The sequence below is a fragment of the Equus przewalskii genome, chromosome 1, assembly GCF_037783145.1.
Source record: "Equus przewalskii isolate Varuska chromosome 1, EquPr2, whole genome shotgun sequence".
In the NCBI taxonomy this organism is placed as follows: domain Eukaryota; kingdom Metazoa; phylum Chordata; class Mammalia; order Perissodactyla; family Equidae; genus Equus; species Equus przewalskii.
In genome coordinates this window covers 133,239,915-133,266,353 of record NC_091831.1, presented here as the reverse complement: position 1 = coordinate 133,266,353, position 26,439 = coordinate 133,239,915, and the positions used below count along the sequence as shown (strand labels likewise).

General features: G+C 48.9%; 1 protein-coding gene across 3 annotated transcripts in view; it reads left to right on the top strand.

The window, feature by feature from the left end:
• Nucleotides 1-26,439, top strand: part of LIPC (lipase C, hepatic type) — a 161,053-nt gene that overhangs the window by 122,682 nt on the left and 11,932 nt on the right. For all 3 annotated transcript variants that reach the window (XM_070579029.1, XM_008521810.2, XM_070579031.1), the window contains 5 exons: nt 8,481-8,665; nt 12,328-12,510; nt 13,046-13,163; nt 15,420-15,653; nt 18,579-18,824. In XM_070579029.1, coding sequence (XP_070435130.1) covers nt 8,481-8,665; nt 12,328-12,510; nt 13,046-13,163; nt 15,420-15,653; nt 18,579-18,824 — 966 coding nt within the window. The remainder of the gene's footprint in view (nt 1-8,480; nt 8,666-12,327; nt 12,511-13,045; nt 13,164-15,419; nt 15,654-18,578; nt 18,825-26,439) is intronic.

The window sequence follows — 26,439 nt, the reverse complement described above, 5'->3', positions numbered from 1 at the left end:
CTTGAGTTTTATTTGCATATCTTCTTCTAAGTCGTAGCTGTTCAAATCTCTTGCCTATTTTATAATTGAGGTTTTCGTCTTTTATTCTTGTTATGTGTTCTATATATATTCTAGATAAAATTCCTTTATCAGATACATGTATTTTGAATATTTTCTCCCCATCTGGCTTGGCTTTTCATTTACTCAATGGGGTCTTTCAAACAGCAGATGTATTTCATTTGTCAATTTTTTTCTTTCATGTTTTGTGCTCTTAGTGTCCTAAAAAATATCTTTGCCCTCCCCGTGTCATAAAAATTTTCTTCTAGAATTTTTATGGTTTTGCTTCTAAATTTAGGTCTGTGATCCATTTCAACACAATTTTCATCCCTCCAACTAATATTTTTTATGACAAACTGTCATAATAGTGAGCATTTGTTATATAACACGTGCTACAATCCTGACACTGTTACAGAATTTTATCAATGCTAACTCACAACAATTCTCTAAGGTAAGTATTATTATTATGTCCATCTTACAGATGATACAGTGAGAAAATTGAGGTACATAGAGGTTAAGTAACTTGCCCAAGGTCCCACAGGTAGTAAGTGATGGAAATGGACTTCAAACCCAATCCACACAGCTCCTGCTCTGGGTGCCTAACCACTGCACTTACAGCCCCTTGTTCTACTGACTAAAGTCTCAATGTGAGCAAAACTAGCCCTAGCTCCTGCTTTCGTGGAGCTTGCCACCAAACAGGGGAGATAGAATTTATGTAATGACTATTCAAATAGAAAATTACACCTGTGAAAATACCTAAGAGAGCAAATAATAGGGAGATGTGACCAAGTCAGGAAATTCAGAGAAAATTTCCCTGAGGAAAGGAAGATTGAGTTTAAAATTGGAGAAAGAATGATGTTAACTAGGCAAATAGAGGAAGATAGCAGAGCAGGTGGGGCCAGGGAACCACAAGGGAAAGACCGGGCAGGAAGGGATGTCACACATTGGATGTTGGATGAAAACTCTCAGAATGGTCATCAATAGGGAGGGCAATTTTATCATCTCTTCTCTCTCTACTTATTCACTCAACTGTCCTTGAACTAGAGTGGCCAGCTCATCCTGATTTGACAAGACAGTTGGTCACCCTACCTTGAACCTTTCTGGGGCAGAATGTGCCCATGACCTTGGAATCACTTTAGGAAAGTAAGCCCCATTTTCCCCAGAGAATTCCAATACAAATGGAAAGCTTTTCTGAATGGCATACTCTTTCATAATCAGATTTCTTGAAAGAAAAATATATCATTCTGATTTTAGTCAGAGTTTCCGGGGAGTACAGCCTAAGAAGAAAGTTTGGAAGAAAAAACAAAACTTTCCAGCAAGAAAACACACCCTCTAGTTACTTGCTTCCCTGGAATCCACAAAAGGAGAACTCATAGATTCAGGCTACAGGGTAGCTACAAAATCAGGACAAAATAGGCAAAGGAAACAGAATAAATCAGACTTGTGAAAATAGCTTTCCTTGCATCCCTTATCTTATCATCTTATTTGGCAACAAAATGGTGAAGAGCAAAAAGCAAACAAAAAAGAACAGGTGAAACAGGAATACAAAAGGGGATGGGAGATAGCAACCCCAAAATGTAATAAAGTACCCCAGTAGCTCTGGGTTCCAAAGCTTTTTTAAAGAACAGCTGTAAAATAAATCCATTCAAGACAAATGTAGGAATTTCTGCCAGGTTCAAAACAATGTCCTAAAAACCTGAAAAGTTACCACAGCTTTATAAAGCACCTCGCTCCCTCCTTACAAGGGATTTATGCCTTGGGTCATCTAGGTTCAATATTATAGTGCAGCGATGCTGGCGGGTCACAAGAGCTGGAGGATGTTACAAAGATTAGTAACTATATCATCCAAATTGAGAAACTGAGGCAGAGAAATATTTTCAAGATAATAAGTAAATGGGAGGGTGGGATGTCCAGGTCAGGGCAGAATTCAAGATGGCGGGAATGGGGGAAGCGTTCCTCACCATGGCCTTGGGCAGAATCTGCTTCTCACCAAAGATCACCAACAGCCAAGAGCTGACTCTATACACGCCCAGCAGCAACTAAATTCTCATTCAAGTTTTTCCAACAGGGTGTCATCCTAGAAATTCTGAAGTCAGTGTTGCCCATGTACAAATCATAAATAGGCCTGACCACAGCAGCCAGGGACAGAGCTGTGGCTACGTTTATCTCATAGGTTTGTCCATGCTGAGCAGAGGACATGGCCTGGAAGATTTTCAGGGTAATCATGAAATTATCGTCTTCCAGAGGACCCCTCCCACAAGTCCCAGGTCTGGGAATATTTTCAGCAGAGCATGTTAACAAAGTGAAATCACACACACACACACACACGCATGTTAACAACTAACATAGTGAATGTGAAGATAGTTCACAAACAACTCTGTGAGGGGCATTTTAACACCTGTGGCTCCTGTCATATGTACTTCTGTCCTCAGCACCAGCCAACACAGGGGAAGTGCTCCACAAACACGGACTGAGCAGAAGCACCCAGCCCAGGCGTCATGGGCAGAAGACAGGTCCTGCCTCCCACGGGGGCCTCCTACTGCAGAATCCTTGTTCCCTCCTGTGCCAGCTCAGTCGCCTGCAGTCACCCACTTAATGATGTCCTCACCCAAAAGAAAATGAAATAATTTGTGAATGAATGAAATATTAGGAACCCTCAAACCTGGGGGCTGACTTAGAAATGGAGAATCACTTGCTGCAAGGAATCTATTATTAGAAATGTAATGGCTGCACCCGGCTTCAACTTCTGACTAATTCTGAGGATGTTTCGCTGCCCCTGGAACTTGCTGTCACGCAGGGGACAACCCCAAGCCTCCCCAGCCTGTCTGCTCTCTCACCAGTTGCAGGAGCCGACTCTCTCAGAGGACTTGACTGCTTACACTTCTCCCCCTTGAAACCACAGCATCGTCCCCAGATTCTTATCACCGGTGTGTCTTTAGCTCTTCTAAGCCATGAGAAAATGACACTTTCAAAAGACACACCTGGAAAGGAGCTGCTCTTAACTAATACAATTGGAAGAAATTTCCTCTCTCATAACCAAATCCTTGGGTTTTCTCACAACTTACTCATAGAGCTGTTGTGAGGTTTAAATGAGTTAACATAAATAAGACTGTTAGAAAAGCGCCTGGCACAGAGAGAGCATTCAATAAATCTTAGCTTAAAAAGTGCTAAAAATCAATTTAGAGGGGCTGGCAGGGTGACCTAGTGGTTAAGTTAGTATGTTTGGCTTTGGCAGCCTGGGGTTCGCAGGTTCGGATCCCAGATGCAGACCTACACACCACTCCTCAAGCAATGCTGTGGCGGCATCCCACATACAAAACGGAGGAAGATGGCCACAGATGTTAGCTCAGGGACAATCTTCCTCAAGCAAAAAGAGGAAGATTGGCAACAGATGTTACTCAGGGCCAATCTTCCTCATCAAAAAGAAAAATTAGATACATATGCATATATAAAGAAATATTAGTAATATCACACCTAAGGAACCAAAGATTCTACTTTTGGGAATCTATACTAAGAAACTACTCACAGATTCAGACAAAGATTCGTGTGTAAAGATGGTCATCAGAGCATAGTTTGTAATAGGAAAAAAAGAAATCTAGAAACAACCTAAATATTCAACAATAACAGAATAAGTAAACCAACTCTGCCACTCTTCAAAAACACATTTTTTGAAGAATTTTTAATGCTAAAAGAAAATTATCATGTCAGGTGAAGAGGGATATAAAGCCGTTCACATAAGACAATCTCAATTATGGACACTCCAAGTAAATATCTACAGAAAAAATATCTCCATCAGAAAAGGCTAGAAGGAGATACCCCAAATATTACTTGTGGTTTTCTCTGAGGAATGAGTTTCCTTATTTATATCTGCATTTTTCAGACTGTATATATACAATGAACGTGGTTAATCTACAAATAGACAAAATGTAAAACAGGTAAGAGAATCTATTATAATACCAAAACTAAAATAAAAAACATGAGGTCCTAGACCAGGCCGGTGGCAGGGGGCAGAGAAGATGATCCTGAAGGTGAGTCCATAGTATTTAGGGACTGTGGTAGGTCACCAAGGGGACAGAGAGGGCACTCCAGGACAGCTCGAAGCTTTCTAGCTTGAGCAGCAGCATGGATGAATGGTGGTTTTACAAGCCACCGTAGGAAATATAGAAAGAAAGAAAAAGAATGGGTCAAGAGGAAAGATGATAAATTCAGTTGGGCCTCACCGGGTTTGCAATGCCAAAAGGACTCCTTGGTAGAGATGCCCAGTCCAGAGCCAGCCATGTGCGGGGCTCAAGCTTGGGAAGGAGATCTGGGTACACGTATGCTAAGGGCGACAGCAGGGAGTCTGTGAAGCCAGGGCTTGAGCGAGCATGCTCCAGTATTCTGTGTGTTCCGTGAAGGGGGCAGACCCCGCTCCCACGGAGGCTCAGACACTCCGGCTCTGGTGCTCTGCTCCTTCCATCCAAAATGTGACCTGCGGTGGCCCCCGACTCCCTCGGTCGCAGGGACGGCTGCTGGGTTACAGCGAAGAGCCTTGAAGAGACTTGCTGTGGCTTAAATGCTGTTTGGCGCTGTGGTTGCTGCTTCCATTGAGGCCTGCAGAGCTCTCTCAGAGCCAACCACATAAAACTTGCTACTGTGTATTTTGCAGGAATGGTGTTTGAGACAATGGCCACTGCCTCACCCAGTGGCCTCTTTTTACAACAACCCATAGGGGAACCATCTCAGGCTTAGGACCAGGAAAGCGTGAGCAACTGGACACCAGGAATCCTATAACTGCTCCTATTTCCCTCTTTGACTTGGCCACTAGGAAGCTCAGAACAAAATCTGTGGCCCATCTTCAGCAACCTCATATGATCACATAGTGTGCATTTTAGGGTGCTAATCTATTAACATTTCTATCTTTGTTGTTTTATTGGCTATGTTTTCTCTTTGTCTCAATTTCTTCAACTGTCAATTTTTGTGAAACTATGTAAAGTCAAAAACTGTCTTCATCTCGTGCCCATCCATTGAGTGTGTTTCCACCTCCTGGAGCTACATGAAGAATTCTAACCCTTCTTCCCCAGGCAGCCCTTCAGTGTTCATGTCCTCCACTAAATCCTATTTGTTTAGGTACCAGAGCCCCACTTTCTTCAACAATTTCCCTTAGATGTGAGCTCCTAAAGAATCTTTCATCCTTTTAGACTCAGCTGATGGCTCATCTTCTCTTGGCGTCTTCCCTGAAGCTCCTACCCTGGGTGTCCCTCCATTGCAGCATGTACAGCAACCACAGGCAACGGCTGATTCTCATGCTGGCCTCTCCCACTGGACTGGGAAATCCTGAAAAACAGAGATCATGCCCTAATTGCCCCCAACTGGTACTCAGCCAGGGCCCAGGGCACAATATAATAATAGATGCATAAGTATTCGTTAAGGAAATAAATGAATAAATGAATATGTGTATATGCAACTTCCTCACTCATACACATGCTGAAAGAAAGCCAAGCCCAGGAGAAAAGGGAGGGCCCAGTTCAGCTCAGTTGCCTGTGGGCCTTTCCCTCCGACACCTCTTTCGCCATAGGACTGTCCCCAACAGACTTGAGGCCCTCGGCACCAGGGCCAGAGCTTATTCTTCCAGCTAAATGCAGAGTAAATATATATCAGACAGAATTGGTCCCGGGAGGGCGACTGGGATGAATTTTCACAGAAAGAAAGGATTTCACAAATCAAAAATGCAAGATGCCGGATGCTCCAACCCATACTTATTTTAACAGCACACTCTTACATAGGTGCTAATGACGTGCCTGGCATGGTCTTAAGTTCTTTACAAATATCATCTTATTTAATCCTTGTAACAACTTCATGAGACAGGTACTATTTCTATCCCCATCTTATTTTCATACAGTCCTCTTAGCATTCGAGTCAGCTATCCTGAAATGAAGGAAGATGCAGCTATTCAGTCACCGAATAAAAGAAAATAAGTTACATTTAGCTCCAAAGCATAAATGACTGACGGATCAAAAGTTGGCCTTTGATCTGAGACCTGGGTCTCACAGAATCCCACATCGCTCACTAAGCGTTGACCAGACACCTCCCAGCACTGTCCTCCACGAGTTCACGAGCCTGGCGGAGGAAAGACCGCATCCCTAAACAAATAAGTTACCAGGCCACATGACAAGTACATTAGGACCAGCGACCCAGTGCAGTGCTGGCAGCAAGAGGAAGTATTCTCTCTGGCTAGATGAGAAGGCTTCCTGGAGGGTGTGACGTGTGGGTTCCGTTTTAACAGCTGCTCCAGAGTTCACCAGGGAGCAGCAGAGACAGAGCAGGAAGCGAGCACGCAAAGGCGCAGGGGTGTGAAATGCCTTTTGGGGAACTGTCGGTAGTCTGGGGTAGCACAAGAATGAAGTGGGGGGGCGGGAGCTGGGGAAATGAGGAGTTATGATTCACATGGTAGCCTTGGTTGTAGTACCAAGAAACTTAAAGTCACTAATGGGTATAATAGTCATTTCTGTTCTAGAAAGATTCTTTGAGCAGCAGCGTGAGAGAGGATGGCAAGACTAACCAGAGAGAGACCTGTCAGGAGGCTGTTGGAATAAACCAAGCAAGGATCAGTGTGCGTCTGAACTAGGGCACTGGCTTCGCGGGATATTTGGGAACCTGAAGCTTTGCACTGATGGGAAGGCTGGTGTAGGGGTGCAAGGTGACGCCCCAGCTTCTGACTCAGAAGACCGGGAGGGCAGTGCCCTCACTGGAAGGGGGACCCTGAGCAGGGAGCACACCTCCAGGGACAAGGACAAGCTTAGCGAGGCTCTAAGCTTGGGAAAGCCAGACTGAGCAGCAGATACAGTCTCTTCATTATCTCAGAGAAGTTATTCGGCTTCTCGCTCACATCTCCTTTTAATAAAATATGATGCGTTTCATGCTGTCATCGTAGTGAAAAATCATTGCCCTTTGCTGGGAATTCATAACCTTTTGAATTAATCACCTTTGGGCAGGAAAATTGGTTTCATTAAGACCTCTAGGTCCATGATCTCTCTGTCCTGCTGTCCCCTGAAACCAAAAGCCCGAGACTTAGTATTTGAGAAGCTTGAGTGACTTTATGCTCAGAAAGAATGACCAGGGTCCTTGGTAATTGGGCTGAATTGAGCTCACCGACGAGAAACGCTGGTATGGCCTGGTGTCTGCCCCTCAGCCACAGGAGAGCCCACCCTCAGCCGGAAGGGACGGGGAGAACAGCCTCCTCCAGCCCTTGGCCTGAGCCCTAATCTCGGCAGAAAAGGTGTCACCCATCTTGGAATGCCACAGCCCTGAGAACACAGGCTTCACCCAGCCCCCAAGCAGAAGTGTCTGCCTTCGGCCGACACAGTGGCCTTGACAGCTGTGGGGCTGCCTTGCGGAGTTGAGTGACTGCTGACCCCCATTTTAAACTGGCTCAGGGCCAGAGTGAGGTTCCCCTAAAAAGGAGGCTAGAAGGTCTTTCGGAACAGCAACTGGAGGTGAAATCTTAAAAACAGTCTTCCTCTCTCTACCCCACTTTCCCAGAGTCTTTGAAAGATTCCGAATGGATATTCGTTTATCCTTTTCTGCTGAAAAGCTCCTTAGCAGCATCCTATCATCTAGAGCATCAAGTCCAGACTCCTCAGCATCCCAGGGACCCCACACTCTGGCTGCCCAGCCTTGTCTCCTGCCTCCTTATGCCTACAAGTATCCCATGCCTCCGAGCCCTCACTCTGCTGTTCCCTAAACTCAGAAAACCCTACTCCCTCCCCCACCCACCCACATGCACATGCACACAAGCCCTTGCTCATCCTTCAAGGCCAGGATCAGCAGCATTTTGCCTGAAAAGACCTCCCTGGGTGCCCCTCCCCCCATGATGTGAAATCTACCAGTTCCTTTGTGATCCTCCGGCCCCAACCCTACCTGGCTCCATCATATAACGCATCTGCAAGTGAGAACAGGTGGAGCTACATGAGTGAATGCATAGAGTCATCTAACTAAGGCACTCTCTTCACGCTCGCTGTAGCATGGGGATGTCGAGAATTGGAATCACAGAGACCTGGGTTCAAATCCTGACTACCCCTTAACGGCAGTGTGATTTAGGGTGAAGTACTTATCCTCTCTGAGCCTCAGTCCCAATGGCCTCTCCCATATTCCTGCTGTCCTAGAGCTGCTCCAGGGTCTGGGTGGCTGACACTAGAGCCACTGGGATGGCAGGATGGAGGATCTGGCCCCCTCCACCCCTGTGTTGGGTCCTCCTAGGTCGCCCTCCATCATCTCCAAGGAGACAAATGGCCATTCTGCTGGACATGCTCTTTTGGGTTCCCTGGAGCTGCGGCTCATATCTACTTCCAGCACCTGACAGAAACCCCATTGGCTGGTGCGCTTAGAAAGCTTTGGGCTCTCCTGGAGCTGGCAGAGGTGGAACAGACGCCAGGGTAAGCACTGTGGCCAACCTTATCTTCCAGAGCCATTTGGAAGATCTCACGCCGTTGAAACAGGGGAAACGTTGCAGGAGACAGAGACCAGATTCCTGCTCTTTGAAGACAAAACCGATAAGGGCTGTCAGCTTCAGCTCCATCACGCAGACACGTTACAGCAGTGCGGCTTCAACGCCTCCCTGCCCCTGGTGATGATAATCCACGGCTGGTCGGTAGGAAACGCTGACGCGCCTCTTCTCTCTCTGCTTTCATATTTTCCTTTTTTCTCCCTAGTGTGCTCAATTGTAATAAAAAGATAGGGAGCCAGCGATAACAACTTCATGCTTAATATTTGTAAAGCATATTCTGATTTTCCAAGTGCTTCCCACACGTGATCTAATGGATTATCTCAATTCCCTGAGTAAGCAGGGCAGGGAAAGTAGAACTATCCCCATGTTTCAGATAATCAAATGTGGCTCCAGGAGGTCACACGGTGCGTGAGGGCCCACAGGGAATGCCGCCCGTGCAGGTGAATCTGGCTGTTTCACAAGAGGAGGTGGGAAGCCAGAAAACAGTCTCCCATTGAAACGTTTTATCTGTAAGGGCTAAATTCAGCTGCAAATAACAGAAACTCAAATTGGCAGTGGTTCAAATAAAACAGAAGTTTGCTTCCATTTCACACAATAGTCCAGAGATATGTAACCCAGATCTGGATAAACAGCTTTGATCAATGAAGTCCTCAAGGACCCAACTCATCTCCAGCTCGCTGCTCTGCCATACTTTGAGTGTGGCCCTCATCCTCATAGTCCAAGATGGCAGCTAGAGCACTAGCCATCACATCTTCATTCCAGAGGGCACAATGAAGTAACGGATGTACACATAAGAGTCAAACAGTAGAGTTTTTTTAAACAGCTTGAAATATAATTCACATATCATACAATTCACCCATGGAAAGTGTGCAATTCAATGGCTTTTGGTATCAAAGAGTTTTTTTAGGTTATCCTCTTAGAAGCATCTGTGAGATGCTTCCAGTTACATCCATTGGCCACACGAGATGGAAAGGTGGCTGAGATGTGTAGCATCTTAGAGAAAGTGTGACCTTGTAGAGACACTAGAAATTCTACTATTATGGAAGAAAGGGAGAAAGAGTATTGTGGGCAATAATTGGAGTCAAACTAAGTGAGGACTTCTCTCCAAGAGGGAATTCTGCCTCCCTGGTTTTCAGTCCATTCAAAGCTTGGTTCACGATTTGAAACCCCCAGAGATTTGGGATCTATTTTGTGACTTGGAAACCTTTCTCTGCCATCTAGCTGAAAAAGACTAGAAACTCCCCTCCATCCTGCCCTCGAGAGGCCAGTGGGTCCACCCACCCACCACTCCTTCCACACGTGTTCAGGAAGAGCCTGCTGCGTGTGGCCTCAGAGCCTCCGCAGGAACAGAACAGACCCCAGGCCTGGACGTGTCGGGTAGTGGGGAGCCACGTGACGCCACGTGGGTGCAGCCGCCAGGTGGGGTGCCTGATATTGCCATCCCAGAAAAGCACAGAGGCTCCTGCAGGCTGCCAGCAGCTTCCCCCTAGGATTTAAAGGGGTCCCACCACCCCACAGGGTTGGCAGTGAAGGCGGCGGGGGCTTTCCTAGCCCTAGAGAAGGGACCTAACATAGATTGAGGCCCTTTACACATCAGCCTATTCAATCCTCACACCTCCTTATGAGGATGGTTGAGTTAGTCTCATCTCTCAGATAAGGAAACTGCAGCTCAGAGAGGTCAAGCAGCTACCTCAGTCACACAACCCTCAGTGGACAGACATCCAGAACCAGAATCCTCAGGCTCCAAAGCCCACACTCTCAGACTCCGCTTCACTGAGCCCTCATCAGGGTGGGTTGACTGGGCCCATCCCGCAGCGGGCTTCACGCGGCAGTCTCCTCACTGCAGCTCTCTAGCCCTGTAGGAGCTCCATCTGCATTTCCTTAAGAAAACCATGGAATAGCAGGCAGAGGGCAGGGCCCTGAGAAGATGAAATCCGTTTTAAAGGGAACTAAAGATCAGACTTGGAGAGCTCTCCCGTGGACCCAGTGGGGTGGATGGATTAGACGGAGGCCAGTCACTGTGAGGGAAGAGCAGTCCATCCTTCAGCTGCTTTAGCCAAAGGGACATTCCCTTGCAAGAAAAAGGGAGAACACGGTGGGCAGGAGGGACTGCTTCTGGAGGAGAGCTCTGGACGGGTAGGGCTGCGGACTCCGGACACGACTCCAGGTGAGGACCCGAGCTGAGGGAAGTCAGAGAGGTTGGCAGCGTGGCAGGGCTACCTGCCCCCCCCACCTCCCTCTGCCTCCCCCCCATTTCCCCTGCCTCCCCCCACCTCACACTGCCTCCCCTGACCTTCTTCTGCCTCCTCCCCATTCCCCCTGCCCCCCCCTTCCTCCCCCTCACCCCTGCTTGTAGCTCCTTCCACCTACTATGTGAGTCCTCTCCCCTTGGCCTCAGCTGAGGCTGTGCCTCCTGCCTAGAGTGTCCTTTCCCCTCTTCTCCTGTGGGACGGTATCCGTCATATATTAAGTGTTCCTAAAATATTTGCTAACTGAATTAATGATCGAATAAATATCTCATTTACAAATGCAGCCTGGATAGATAGCAGGGTCCTTTTACAAGAATGAGCTCTTCATTCTCAAAAGCCTGTCCAGACTGGAACATATCTACTATTACTAGCAATAACAACGACAACGAGAGAAGCTGCAATAACCAACATTTCCGAGTCCTTACTGGGCCCCAGGCGCTGTTCTAAGAGCTTTACCTCTACTAACGGATCCCGTCTTCACAACCATCCTGGAGGTATTACCCTCACTTTCCAGATGAGGAGACTGGGCACAGAAAAGTGAAATAACTTGCCCAAGGTCACTCAGCTAGTAACTGGAAGAGTCTGCATTTGAATCCAAGATGCTGCACCCACACAGAAGGCACTGGGCAAATGTTTATCAAATGAATGCATCTTGCCCCAGAATGACAGCTTCACGGCTGTGGTCTAGTCTTCAACTGCACCGCGTTTCTCCTCTCCCCAGATAGGTCATACTGCCCTTTTGTGATTCTGTGCCTCTACACTTGCTCTGCCTTCTTCCTGGAAGGCCCTAGACCCCCCCACCACCAGCATATTCACCTGCCCACCCTCATTCTTCTAAGTGAATGCCTGTTAATCCTTCAAGACACAGCACAAATGTCTTTGCTCTGCAAACCCATCAGGTGTGCCGTGTAAATGGTTCTCAAATAAGGTGCATACACAGGACAATGCTCCATCAACATTTATTGAGCTCCTGCTGTGTTCCAGCTCAGGGTGCTCATCCCTCTAAAGCCAGCAGAACGCAGGGCTGAGAGGAGAGCAAACGCAGGGGGATGCAGAGGGCGGCAGAGCAGGCTTTCCAGAGGAGATGGTGCTGGAGCCGACCCTCAAAGGATCAGCAGCTTTCAGGACCTGATTTACACAGACTTTTCCACTGTTTTCAGAATTGGAAAGTCCTAAAATAGGAAAATGTTAAGACAATGGTTCTAAGTTGGCTGCTGGTGGTAGCTCCCAGGGGACATTTGGCAAAGTCTGGAGACATTTTTGGTTTCCCAACTTGGAGGGGTGGGGGGAGTCCTGCTGGCTTCTAGTGGGTAGAGGCCAGAGATGCTGCTACACATCCCACAGTGCAAAGGATGGGCCCCACAACAAATAAGCATATGGCCCCAAATGTCAATAGTGCCAAGGTTGAAAAACCGTCTTAAGCCCTTTCTCTTGGAGAGAAAGATCCAGCATCAGCCAAGAGTTGGAGAAGAAAAAGGGGTGAATAGAAAGAAAGAGGAAACCAGCCCCCTCCATCCCCTCCTGGTGAAGCTGACTTCCCTTTGGGCCCACCTACAGTTCGATGGCCTCCTGGAAAACTGGATCTGGCAGATGGTGGACGCGCTGAAGTCTCCGCTGGTCCAGCCAGTGAATGTGGTGCTGGCAGACTGGATCACCCTGGCCCACCAGCAGTATACCATCGCCATCCGCAAAAGCCGCCTTGTGGGCCAGGAGGTCGCAGCTCTTCTCCAGTGGCTGGAGGTAAGACCTGCCCAGCCTCCCTTCCCCTAAGACTGAGTGGATGAAGCTGGTCTCCAACAGGAACACAGACCAGAGAACCACTTCTGCTAAGCTCACAGGGCTGGGAAGGCAGGGACGGAGACCAGACGCAGGGGCTCTCTCAGATGCCTCGCTTGAACCCCTATTTTGTAGAACCGTCTTATCTCCCTATGCCATCCATTGTTCCTCTTATGCTCTCCCCCTTGGATGTCCTAAGGGACACACTCCGTAAACCATCCAACCCCACATGAACCACAGGATCACTTCTGTGGGGCACTCATGTTCAGGTGAAGTCAAGCAGGATCCCAGGTAGCTGAGCCTGAAAGGAGGGTCACTTCTCTAGGAGGACAGAGTCAGCAAGGGGAGAAACCAGTTTGGGTCTGGAGTGTGAATTAAGCACCTCATTTGCCATGGGGCGCAAAGAACAGGGTGGGAGCCCAGAACAAGCTGGACCCACAAAAGGCTTTAATCCGGGCAGCTCTTCTCCTCCTGTAACCATCTCGTTGCTGTCTTCCAGGAATCTGCTCAGTTCTCTCCAAGCAACGTTCATCTAATTGGGTACAGCCTGGGCGCGCACGTCTCAGGCTTCGCTGGCAATTACATGGGCGGAAAGCACAAGATTGGGAGAATTACAGGTAACCTCGCCTGGTAACTAACCACTGTAGTCTCCACCTCTGCATGGGGGCGCAGAGCAAGGACCTGCTTTTCCATTAGTCTCATGGTTAACACCCCCAGCTTCCTTTGCGCCATATTGGTCTTCAGAGGAGGACTTGTAGCGCTATCTCAAGCATGACGGCTGCCATAGACTGCTCTTCCGAGAGAATTCAGAGCAAATCGCAGCCTCGATTCCTATTGCCTTTCCTCCAACAAATGCCCTTCATAGTCCCGCCACATAGAACCTAAAAAGTAGATTTTCCATATGCTTTGTAGCAGGAAAGAGTTTACTTTTCAACCTATGATTTAAAACACCAACGTGAGTGAGTTAAAGAAGCACAACCCTAAATTTGCGGTAACATCAGCCGTGTTTGTGCCTCAGTGTCCACATTTGTGAAACACGTGGGTCTTACTCTGGAACCCCTCTGGATGGAGGGAGGGAGCTCTACACCAATTCGGAAATGGCCCCGGATACCCAGGAAGAGCTGGAGATGTGCAGGAAGGCCTTTCCTCCCCGGTGTCCTTGACACCAGCCTCGTCCCCGTGCTGCCCCGGAATTAGGTTTGGAAGAATACACCTGATCAGACTGTTGCCCAGCCAAGTCCCCAAGGTCCACTGACACCCACAGGATAAAACTCAGCATGTGCAGGCAAGGCCCTTCTCAGTGTAGTGTCCTCAGAGCTCTCCAGCTTCTCCTGCTCTTCCCTTCCTGTCGTTCTAGTGCTCTTCCAGGGCACTAGATTTTTCTCCACTTTACAAACACGCCATAGCCTCTTGCACTTCTGGGCCTGTGCGTGCAGTGTTCCCATCGCCTGGAATACCTTACCCACTCATCCACCCAGCACTCGTCTGCCTACCAAACTCCTACTTAACCGTCAAGATCCAGCAGGCTAACACAATATTTCACAGGCTGAAACAATTCAAAGGGAATTTAAGATGAACAACATTGTTGTGACCTTTTATTTTACCAATTAAGAACATTTTTGGCATCTACTGTTTACTATTGCCATTACTTCACAGAAGAAGAAATTTGTTTTAATGTGAAAAAGATAAGATAATGGCAGACATTTAAATAAAATAAATTCACCATCTTGAGAACTCACTTCCTCAATCTTATTTGTTTTCATCTTGCTGGTGACAGGGGAGGCCTGGTCCACAGTATTTGTGCCCCCACCCCTGTGACTTTACCCTCAATAGCCTGGGAATGAGCAGACCTTCCACAGAAGGCCAGTGAGGCCCGTCACCAAGGAACCAGGCCTAGGAGGCTCAGCCAGAATCACAGAGAGGCAGCCTCAGGCCCAGGACCCTCTCCAGGCTGGCTGGTGTCGTGGGCCACATCATGCATTATTAGCCAGGCCCATACAAGTCAGAGGCAGCGGGATGGCTAATTACTCTGTTGTCATCTTGTAGTCAGCCTGATGAAGAAACGAATGTAAGTCACACCAGGACATCTTTCATTTGTACCTATGGGTGAGGGCTGGAGAACAGACGTTTTCATGGCCCCCTGTCAATTCCTTTGCCCCAACGGGGATGGAAGCCAGGGCTGACATGAACATCAAAGCATCCTCCAGAGACGGTAAAGGAAGAAAGACAGAGGGAAAAAAATCTGGAGTGCATAAATACTCCCCGACTACAGTGGGCCAGGAGCGGCCACTTGTCTCATGCAGACACACCTGTCACTTAAGGACCAGAGATTTGAGCAGTCTTATTTGCTCACAACACTTTCACCTGGGAACAGTGATGTCCCAAGGCTGTTCTGGACATTCCCATAAAATGACATTAGTGTAGGAGAAAAGCTAGCTTGTTAAGGGAAATTATTGACAAGATGCAGGCAAACAAAGTCTTTCTTTGATGGGTAGGTTAGAACTACTTACAATAAGCACAGTGGGGTTTTTTGTATGCAAACAGATGCTCTTGAAAGTAGCTTGAGAGGTATTTAAAATTGATTTGCTTGAATAAATCAAGCGTATCCTCATAACCTTGTTTCTACCACTGGATAGTTCCTGCAAACCTCTTTTCCCCATAGATAACGCCCAGCCTGTGTCTAATTTTCAGCACCATGAATTACTGTGGTTTTACTCCAAAAAGGTTACAGCGAGATTTTCTAGAGAAAGATTATGCCCTAGGATTTTCTTCTTCCTGCTAGCTCATGAATGTGTAACAGCATCAAAAAGCTGGAAGGCGCATTTTCCCCCTCCCCTTCTCCCACCTAACGCTTGTCCTTGCTTTCCTGTTAGCACTGGATGCCGCGGGGCCCTTGTTTGAGGGCACTGCCCCCAGCGAACGTCTTTCACCAGATGATGCCAACTTTGTGGACGCCATTCACACCTTCACCCGGGAGCACATGGGCCTGAGTGTGGGCATCAAACAGCCCATTGCACACTATGACTTCTACCCCAATGGGGGCACCTTCCAGCCTGGCTGCCACTTCCTGGAGCTCTACAAAGATATCGCCAAGTACGGCTTAAATGGTAAGAAAGACGACATGGCCAAGAGCAGTAGCCTCCAAGGGCTTACACTCCCCACACTTGCATGGAGCCTCTGGATCCAGTGGATTCTACCAGCTCTGCAGGATTCTGGGAAGAGTTTGGCAAGGGTGGGGGCCCAGGGCATAGGGTCACCAAGTCCGCTCAGAGAGAGAGGGTTTGTGGGAGTGGGGAAGGGCTGGTGTTCCCCTGACAGGCCCCTCCTCTTAACAGGCAGTGGTCATTGGAGCCAAGCTCTGAGGACGAGCAGGGGCCCCACCAGGAACCCCCACTTCTTATCTCCACCCGCTGTCCCAAAGCAAAGTCTCTCCTGGATACAAGCCAGTTGAGTCCTGATGCCTGTGGTTATTCCCCCTTCTCCAGAAGCTTCCTTCTGGACCACATGAGGATCCACTTAATAGATGATGGCTTCTCGATCCTTGGTCTCACAAGAGTGGGACTAACACTTCCACCCCTGTGAGGCTTAATCAGCTGATCCTACAGGACGTTACTGAGATTCTTCCAATTCGAAGTTCAGCACTAAATATGTTCTTGGGACTTCCTTCATCTCAGGGCAGAAACCAAACGTGGCTTTATCTGGGTTCGGATCCCACTTCTCTCTCAAATCCTAAAACCAAACCATTAACAGTGCACATTGATAACATGCGCAGGATTAAGGAAGAAAAATGTCAGCAAAATCCATATGTCCCACAGGCATTCCACATTTCTCATTATTATAAAATATCATCCTGATTGAAACATGCCAACTTACTCTATGCCAGCTGGAGACCCCCACCCGTGCACACCACCTTCTCACCCAAACCGTCCAAAACGAGCTGAGAATACTCTCTTGTGATTACGTCACCACCTTCCCCTCTCCTGTAGCAGAATGACCTTCACACTCGACATTCTCTCACTTTGGCTGGACTCCCAGCTTTCCACCCACCCACGCCTGAGAGAGCCTTCTGGGAACTTCCCTTATCATTCCTTACATCCCCCTCGAGCCATCGCCCCTCTGGTCACCAGCAGTTCCTGGCTGACCATCCAGCTCTCCCCCGCGATCTACACCCTCCCAAAGCTTGACACAGACCTCTGGGATGGTGCTCAGTAACTAGTTGCCTGATAAATGCATCTCTGATCAATTAGTGCTATTGGCTCTTTTGGACTAAACTTCAAAGTGACAGAACCAAGTATATTTATTTAGCTTGCCCAAATTTGGTGTGGTTTTTCTCAGTTTTCTTCAACCTTAATTTTAAAAGTGATCCCATTCTGGGATGGTTCTCCCAACCACACCAGAACAGAAGGTAACTTGGTAACTGCTCTACCACCCTGTCGATGAAAATAATCCATAACCAATCTATAAATGAAAATTTGGGTGAGCTTATTCTGAGCTGAAATCTGAGGACCATGGCCCGGGGCCTTTCTTCCCAAAGGAAGAAAGGGCACCGAAGAAGTGGGGTACTCAGAGTGGTTATATACCCCCAAACAGGGTGTTTCACATATGATTGAAATGTCCCTCCCACAATAGTCACAAGATTGCCCTGTCGGCACAGCGCATGATGGACACAGCAGGTAGTGGGTCGGCTATCTTGATGGGCGTAGCAGGAGGCAAGCCTGTTGTCTCGAGCTGGGCGGCCACAGGTGAGCGCAGCAATCAGTTCCTAGCCTAAGGAAAGATACTTAATCCTTAAGGAGATGCCAACTTTTGGGAGGGGGAGGGAAGTTGCACCTTTATCTCAAGGGCCTTTGTTCTTGCCATAGGGAATATCTAAAGCAGACATACAATGCATGCTCAACAGCCACGGTCAGGCCCTTTTGGAAAGACAAGGTCAGGACGAATTAGGTTTATACCAAATGGCTTCCTCATATTCTCCAATATATCCTATTGCTTGCCATTTTTGTCAACCCTCACCCCCTCTAGCAAGGTGAGCATGAGTGAGTTAGGGAATGTCTTTGAGGCCCGGTTTTCTCATTTCCAGCAGCTGCCTCAAGGAGCGGGGTGAAGGTTCAGGGAGGGGTCGGGTGGAGGCCCTCAGCACGGTCCCTGCCTCACAGCAGGTGCTCAGCAAACGCAGACCAAGAACTGGACTGTCTAGTCTTGGCGTTCAGCCTTCAGACACTTGGGGAAATAGCTTTTGGCAAAGTTACCTGTGCTCTGCATTCACATTAGCTACTTTACATATCTTGTGGTGGTTCCTCAACATTCCTTGAGAATAATTTACTAAAGATTAGGTTAATATTTGGAGAGTTAAAAAAAAAAAATCCATCATAGATAAACCTCCTAAGCTTGCTGCTTTGGGGTAGGCCCATTCCAACCCGGTCACTGGAGTGTGTCCTTCTAGAAGCCAACCCCAGTCTGGCTTTACAGGCCTGTGACCCAGGGGATGCAACAGCTGCTTTGGGTCAGAAGGTGGACATTGAGGGAGAGGCCTCAGCTCGCACTTGACCATTAGCCGAGCCCCAGGAGTGCCTCGGCCCTCATTTACCTAACTTTACCAAGCACAGAGGCATGCCACACCAGCCTGTTCCAGCTCACTTATCCCCAAAGCACTAAGCACGTGTGCTTTTTTAACCATTTGAGATACAAATATTTCTAAAGTGAATTACACTGTCCTGCTTTCTGAAATAATTCGATATTTTCTTAGCGACTTGGGGTTCCTGTGAAAACACCTATGATAACACAGTGTAATGGCGGGGAGCCCCCAGGAGCCCCGTGGTGCGTGGGGCTATGCCTCTCACTACATCACTGAGAGGGATCTACTCTTCCCGTAGTTTTGTGTCCTTGGTTACACCCCACTGTTGTCGGTGGGTCACTCTCAGCAACCGCACCCCTCCTTGCTAATGTGCTGCTACTGAGAAACAAGAGGACCCTTGGAGTTGAGCGTACTTTGGATTAAGGGGGGATAATGTCCTTCTTGGCCTGTATTCCAGCCATCACCAAGACCATCAAATGCGCCCACGTGCGGTCGGTGCACCTCTTCATCGACTCCTTGCTGCACCCCAGCATGCAGAGCACGGCCTACCTGTGCAGCGACATGGACAGCTTCAGCCAGGGCCTGTGCCTGAGCTGCAGGAAGAGTCGCTGCAACACGCTGGGCTACCACGTCCGCCAGGAGCACAGAGGCAAGAAGAGCAGGAAGCTCTTCCTTGTGACGCGAGCCCAGGCCCCGTTCAAAGGTGAGTGTGGGTGGCCCCGAGCCTTCAGAAGGGCAGCGTGCAGCCACCGGTCTGAAGGTCCAGAAGCTCCCCGAAGCCTTTTCCTGGAGCGACTTCGGCTCTGCTATTTTAGTGTTTCTGAAACTGCCCAGATTCCGAGGATGTTGACACAGTCCCTCTCTTTTCCCAAGAATGTGGCCACCTTGCTGCCAAATGCTAGAAGGAGAAAACTTGATACTTTCTGGAACAGTCCTCGGGTCCGCCTCTCTTCGTCTATTTTCATAGTCCCTTAGGACGTTAGATCCGGAAAGCCCTGAGGGGTGACATCTACCACCCAGGTCTCATTGTACAGAGACCTGGAGGCGTCTCCCTCCCCGAGACTAGAACCTGCTGTGTTCATCTCTGCCCACGGCCATGAAAACACAGGGCTTCAGGCTACAGTTGCAGCTCTTCGCTTCCCCTAAAGTTTGAATCAGCTGATCTTCCAGGATATCATTGTCCAGTTGAGGCCCTCCCAAGCTGAAGTTCAGCTGCCAGCATTTCCCCGGTCATACGCTTAACCTCAGGGCAGAAACCGGCCTCTCTGGGTTGAACCGGAGGTCAGAGAAAGGGCTGTGGCTAGATCTTGGGCTGAAGCCAGCACAGAAACACTCCACTGAAGCCTCAATCCTCCTGGAGGGAACAAGCCGACATCTGTTGCCATTAACATTTCTGCCTAATCCTGAAACCAGCCCGTGCATGATTTAGCATCTTCCTGCTTCACAGCCCCTGCTCACGGCGCTGGGAGGAGCTGGCTGCTGAGCTGCTCCATTATTACCGGGCAGATATCTGTAGGTGCAGAAGGTGAGCACACCCTCACCACCACGTGGCGTGGGCACAGCATTTTATACAAAATATCAGATGCAGCCACGGGCTCCTTGTTGTTCCCACGACAGCCAAGCAAGGTCAGCAGGACTGTTATGATCCCCATTTTAGAGAAGGAAAGCAAAACTTGAGTGGGGTGAGCTGCCCTGGGCCACGCAGCCTGGAAGGAGGCCTAGAACCCAGGTCCTCCCAACTCCCAGTCGGCGTTCCTTTTAATATCACACTCACAAGGGCAAGCTCCCAGGAGACTTCTTTTTGGGGGCTCAAGATTCCTCTGTTCATCTGAACTTTTGCTCTCCAGCCAGACTTCCCTTCTCTGAGGCCCAGGAATAACAGAAACGCCTTGTGGGATGCTGATAGCTTCTGAGAGCAGTTGGAGTGAGGGCAGGATCTCTCCCACCTGGGGGCCAGAGGGTCCCCTCCGCCGTCTGTCCCTTAGGGACGGAGGAGCCCTAGCATCCTGCAGCAGGTGAGGGAATTGGGAGGGTCCCCTGCTTAAGGGAGCTCCCCCGCCGCAGGCTGCCAATTAGACACCTTTGGGTTAACCAGCTCCTCTTTTAAATGGCAAAGGCCCCCAGAGTGATTAAGCCTCTCAGATAATCACATTTCACTGGATCTAATTTAATCCTGGAATGTTAGCTTTTCAAGAGACCATTCAACCCCACCAGCTCACAGATGGGGAAACCGAGGCCCAGATGGAGGAAATCATTTGCCCTGGGACACAAAAATTTTTTGAGTGATTTTTTACCTCAATAACTGCCCTGGTCTGTTTGTAGGGGTAAGGGAGGCAGGGGGGTGTCGACAAAAATAATCCATAACCAATCTATAAATGAAAATTTGGGTGAGTTTATTCTGAGCTGAAATCTGAGGACCATGGCCCGGGGCCTTTCTCCCCAAAGGAAGAAAGGGCACTGAAGAAGTGGGGTGCACAGAGTGGTTATATACCCCCAAACAGGGTGTTTCACATATGATTGAAATGTCCCTCCCACAATAGTCACAAGATTGCCTGTCAGCACAGCGCTTGATGGACACAGCAGGTAGTGGGTCTGCTATCTTGATGGGCATAGCAGGAGGCAAGTCTATTGTCTTGAGCTGGGCGGTCACAGGTGAGTGCAGCAATCAGTTTCTAGCCTAAGGAAAGATGCTTAATCCTTAAGGAGACGCCAAAGTTGGGGGGGGTGGGGGAGGTTGCACCTTTATCTCAAGGGCCTTTGCTCTTGCCATAGGGAATGTCTAAAGCAGATATGCAATGCATGCTCAACAGCCACGGTCAGGCCCTTTTGGAAAGACAAGGTCAGGCCGAATTAGGTTTATACCAAATGGCTTCCTCATATTCTCCAATATATCTATTGCTTGCCATTTTTATTTGTCAGGGGTGAGAGCGAAAGTTTTGCTCTCTCCTTGAGATCAGTTGGAAAGAAAGGAGGTCATTAGTCCCCTTCCAGGGCTGGGCTGTGTGTCTGAAGTGAGGGGCTTGGTCCATCCCAGGACATCTGCTAGTGGCTTACAGATGGGGGAGGGAGGCGAGCATCAAGAGAAGGAAGAGCAGTTGGCACAAGCCAGGCTGAGCCCCTCCCTTTTGTCGAGGACCCCAGGTGGCCAACCACCACATGCTGCTGGCATGAGCTTGTTACTCACCCCTAAGATGTCGGTGACCCACAAGTGGATCCTTTTCCCTGGAGCCACTCATGCCAGTAGAACAAGATGGGTTCGGAATAGCAGAGCAGAAACTTCATTCATTGACCAATGACTGAAGGAGACAAAGCTCATGCTGTAAAACACCTCCACCAGGGGAAGGTGAGCAGAGTTCTTACCAGATGGGAACGGGGAGGGTGTCTGCGTCATCCCTTGGGGTGGGGACATTTGGGGCATGCGTAGATCTTCCCTGCTTGCACACAGCACCTTTTGCACACATTTCCTTTTGCCCATGGCACCCCATGGCCGTCTTGGACCTTTCTGGTTTGGACCAGTTCTGTGGTTTGGCCATCTGGGAATGTTCTGTTTTGTTTCCTATAAGCAAGTACAACTTAAAAACAAAGCGTTAGCGTGGCTGGCCCCGTGGCTGAGTGGGTAAGTCCTCCAGCTCTGCTTCAGCGGCCCAGGGTTTCACTGGTTTGGATCCTTGGCATGGACCCAGCACCATTCATCAAGCCATGATGAGGTGGCATCCCACATACCACAACTAGAAGGACCCACAACTAGAACATACAACTATGTACTGGAGGGCTTTGGGGAGAAGGAGGAAAAAAAAAGAAACAGGAAGATTGGCAACAGATGTTAGCTCAGGGCCAATCTTTAAAAAAAAAAAAGCCTTTGCTTAAAAAAAAACAAAGCATTGGACATGGAGAATGTTTTAGGGACTTCCCTAGGTAACAAACTCACAGGGACCCCTTTCCTGTGAAGGAGACCAAAGGACAGCATTGTCTCACCCAGCAGCTACCAAAACCAATGTGCTCATCCCTTCACTTCTTCTTCAAGCATAAACTGAGCCAGAGTAGGCAGTCCCTCCCTCAGGGGGCTCAGTGGAAACCAACCCCCTGGCACAAAGTATGTGCTCTGTGTGTCCCGGGAAGACAGGCAGTGTGTCCCTTGGAGACAACACTTGGATCTTTGTTATCAACTACTCCTCTCGCTCCAGGGACGGCAGATGAGGATGGGACCTACGTGGCCAGTGATAGGGAGGCTCTGAGGCAGGACCGCCTGAAACTACCCAGGCCTCCAACCCCTGACGGGTTCCAGTGATGGACAGCGGCCTACACTGCACCCTCCCTTCTCTGGGCCCTCCAAATTCTCCCCAGGGCTGCCTCGGTCCTTCCTGTGAGCCAAGGCCTGAACTGCTTGGCCTAAGGTCGCTCACTGGTGGGGAGTAGCACCCTGTGGTCACACCAAGTTGCCCTGGGTATCACTGGAAATTATGCCCAGGTGAGACTCGGCCTGTTCAGAAGGGGCTGCTCATGGGATGTTGCAATGTGCACAATGCTACGTCGCACAATATGGTAGCCACTAACCATATGTGGCTATTTAAATTACTTAAAACTAAATAAAATCAAAAATTTGATTCCTCAGTCACGCTGGCCACCTTTCAAGTGCTCATATACATGGCTGCCATATCAGAGAGCACAGAAATAGATCATTTCCAACATCACAGAAAGTTCTATTGATGGTGCTGGTGTGAAGCCTTTAATCTAGGCCCCGTAACTACACCCTTCTCCATCCACCATGGCCATGATCGTCTCTGACGTGGGCCCCCGAAGCCTGTTTCACTGGCACCTCCAGCCTTAGATGAATACTTGCAGATTCGTAGAAGAACAGACTTGCCCAGCTCTGGTTACGGAGAAGCCGCACTCCATATTTTTCAGGGATGTCTAATTGTACTATATATTTTAGTGCAGGGCCTGGCTGGGCAAGATAAACATCGCCTCCTGATTTTCGTTTCACAAAGAATGACTGGCTTGGCCCTCACTCCTCTGGTTCCCAAGATATTTCGACAAAACCATCAAAGGATCTATTTTCTTCAAAGCTTGTCCGCCAGAACTCTGTAAACCCTGGGAGAGTCCAGCAGTAGCAGGAGAGAATGGGGAAACATTTGCTGAGTGAAAGGAGGCGATTCATCGCCCACTTCCCTTCTCACTCTCTCAGGAGGAAGCTTCACCCGTTTGGGAGCCCGTTTTCTTGAGAGAGGGCAGGGACACGAATCTGTGCTGAGTAAGTGCAGTTTAGCAAGCTCCTTATCTAATTAAGCCTCATAACAGTCGGATGAGGTAACTGGGTGGAGGGGAGAGAAGTGGCAATATGGGGCCTTCCTCTACCACGCACCATACTGGATGTGTGGCACAAAGGACCTCATTTATCATTTAACCCTCACTACAACTCAGAGAGAGAGAAACAGAGATGGGGGAAATTGATTATGCTTAATTTTCCAATAAATGAGATTCAGAGAGGTTAAATCATCTTCCCTAAGTCACACAGTTTGTGAGTGGCAAATGCAGTGTTTGACCCCAGGTCTCTCCAATTCCACTGCCCTGGCTCCCTTCACTCCACATGGCCTCTTGCGGGTAGGACCCAGGCCTGTTCACTCCTGTCACCAGCTGTCTGTGGTCCCCTCCTCTCCAAGGCTGCTTGTGGTGGTAGGTCCCCCCCTTTCGGACTCTCCTCTTTTCCCCGTCCTCCCCGGCCTGCCCTGTCTCCCTGCCCTCTGGGCATCCTCCAGCCCTGGGACTTGCTTTTGTTGCTACTCCAGCTGGTTAGCACACTCTCTTCTTCTGGTTAGTGGCATGACCAGTCCATCTGTGACTTGGGGAGCCTTGTCTGTTTATGGCTTTTCTCAGCTACTTCTTTGGAAGGTTTTCACTGATTTCCAAGGAGGCTTCCAGAAGAAGCAGTAGGTATAGTAGAGAGAGCACAGGCTTGGGATTGGGATAGGGAGTGTCCAGAATTTGGCTTTGCTGCCAACCACTTATGTGGCCTTGACCTAGCGACAAAACCTATGTGGGCCTGTTTCTTCAGCCATCACCATGAAGTGATTGTGTGGGGGGAACCACTAAAACTGGCCCCCACGAGTGGGGCTCAGAACTGTGCCTGGTAAGCCCAGCAGGTAGGAAGGGAATAGGTGTCCCCGAGTCGACACCTTCTAGAAGCCAGGCGCTTTTACATATAGCATCTTGTCACATCCTCACAACAACCCTGTGGGAGAGCTCTTAATGCCCCTTTTACAGATGAGGAAATTGAGCCTCAGAAACGGCTCATGACCACGTGGTGGAAGCTGCTGGACTCCAACCTAGCGCTCCCATCTCTCAGTTGAGGGCTCTGATTGCGTCCCACACGGACCACCCCCGGCACAAACAGCTGGGAGCAGGATGCCAGTCAGCACACCTCTCCTTCCCCCTCACACACTCACACACACACACACCTCTCCTTCCTCCTCACACATTCACACACACACACACACCCCTCTCTCCTTCCCCCTCACACACACACACACACACCTCTCCTCCCCCCTCACACACACACACACACACACATCTCCTCTCCTTCCCCCTCACATTCACACACACATTCTTCTTACCCCTCACACACATACACCTCACCTCTCCTTACCCCTCACACTCACACACACTAACTCCTCGCTCTTCACACACAAAACAACATTCCTTGGCCTCCACTTGCACACACAAACACTTCTCCTTACTCCTCACACACACATACACATACTCCTTCCCTCTTACACACTCACACACACACACAACCCTCCTCACCCCTCACACGAACTGACACACATGCACTCACTCCTTACTCTTCACACACAAGACAACATTCCTTGGCCTTCACATACGCGCATACAAACACTTCTCCTTACTCAGCACACACACACACTCCTTCCCCCTCACATACTCACACATGCCTCTCCTTACACACTCAGACACTCACTTCATCTCACACACACATACTCCTTACCCTCACACACACACATGCAACACAATACCCCTTGGCCTTCACACACACACACTCACACACTCCTCGATCTCTCTCCCTAGCAGAAGGGGCAACTACCCATTGAGGCAAGCAGTCAGTCTCGTGACATGGGGCACCACATTAATGGGGCGGTACTGTTAAGCCCACACGTGCCCACTAGCGTGAGCACGTCCATGCACACAAACCTATGCTTGCAAACCCTCACCCCTTTCTTTCCTCCCTTGAGCCTGCTCTGAGTCAATTCAGCCAGGCCCGCAGCACAGTAACCCCCTGAACTCACCATCCTGGGGCCCCTGTGATGTTTGCAAAGAGTCATGGTATCTCCCAGAGCCAATATCTAACGATTCAGAATGACTTTTCCGAGGAGGCAAAAAAAAAGAAACAAAATACTCTCTTCATAAATTCCACAACCTGATGCTCACAGTGGCTTCCTTGTGAAAAGAAATTTGTTTTTTTTTTAAAGTGCCACCAGTGGGGACCACACGAGATTAGATTCCAGGGTTTTTGGGGATCTGAACCCCAGGAGGACTGCCTGGTGAGGAGGCTCTCCAGAGGGGGACATCTCTGCTCAGGTGGCGTTTGCAAGGTCTCACTCAGGGTTAACGCGCTTTCTCGTGCATTGTTTCTTTCAGACCTGAAATCATTTCTCCTGCCTGGATTGAGGAATGTGTTGTGCTGCCTTCTTTGCAGTCACAGGATCAAAAGCATTTTCCCTAAATCATTTTTTAAAATCCTCATTAAACATGTCATAAGATAAAGTGGACAAAATTACTCACACTTTTCTCCTTAATCTTTGTAACAGCATCGTTGTCCTGGCGGGGTGAGGGGGAGTAGGGAATGACGGCAACTTGTCTTTTTTTTTCTTTTTTTTCAAGAAAAACACAAAGCTCCAAAAGAAGAATAATTAATTCTCAGTACAAAAGGCCCTTTCCTGTTTTAAAAAAATAATTTTCTTTCAAGATTTCTCCAAAAAAGTCACTTTCCTAGTTCAGGTAATACAGGATGCCCCACACTATTAACGTGCTCTGAGTTTGGCAGCCCTGCGCCCTCACCTCCGGGCTTCCTCCACAGTCCAGGCACCTTTTGTGAGTTCACTCAGGCCCCTCACAGTTTACATACCTTTCGAGGTTCAGACCCCCTGCACAGGTCCCACCCAAGGGAGACACTGCGAGGGGGGCAGATCATTCTCATTCCTAAGATGTGAGAGCTAGGGGGCCCTTTGCCATCATGTCAGCCGACCCTGGGTTTTCCGCAAGCACCTTGCCCCAGAATCCTGGAACCATGACATCTGAGACACGGC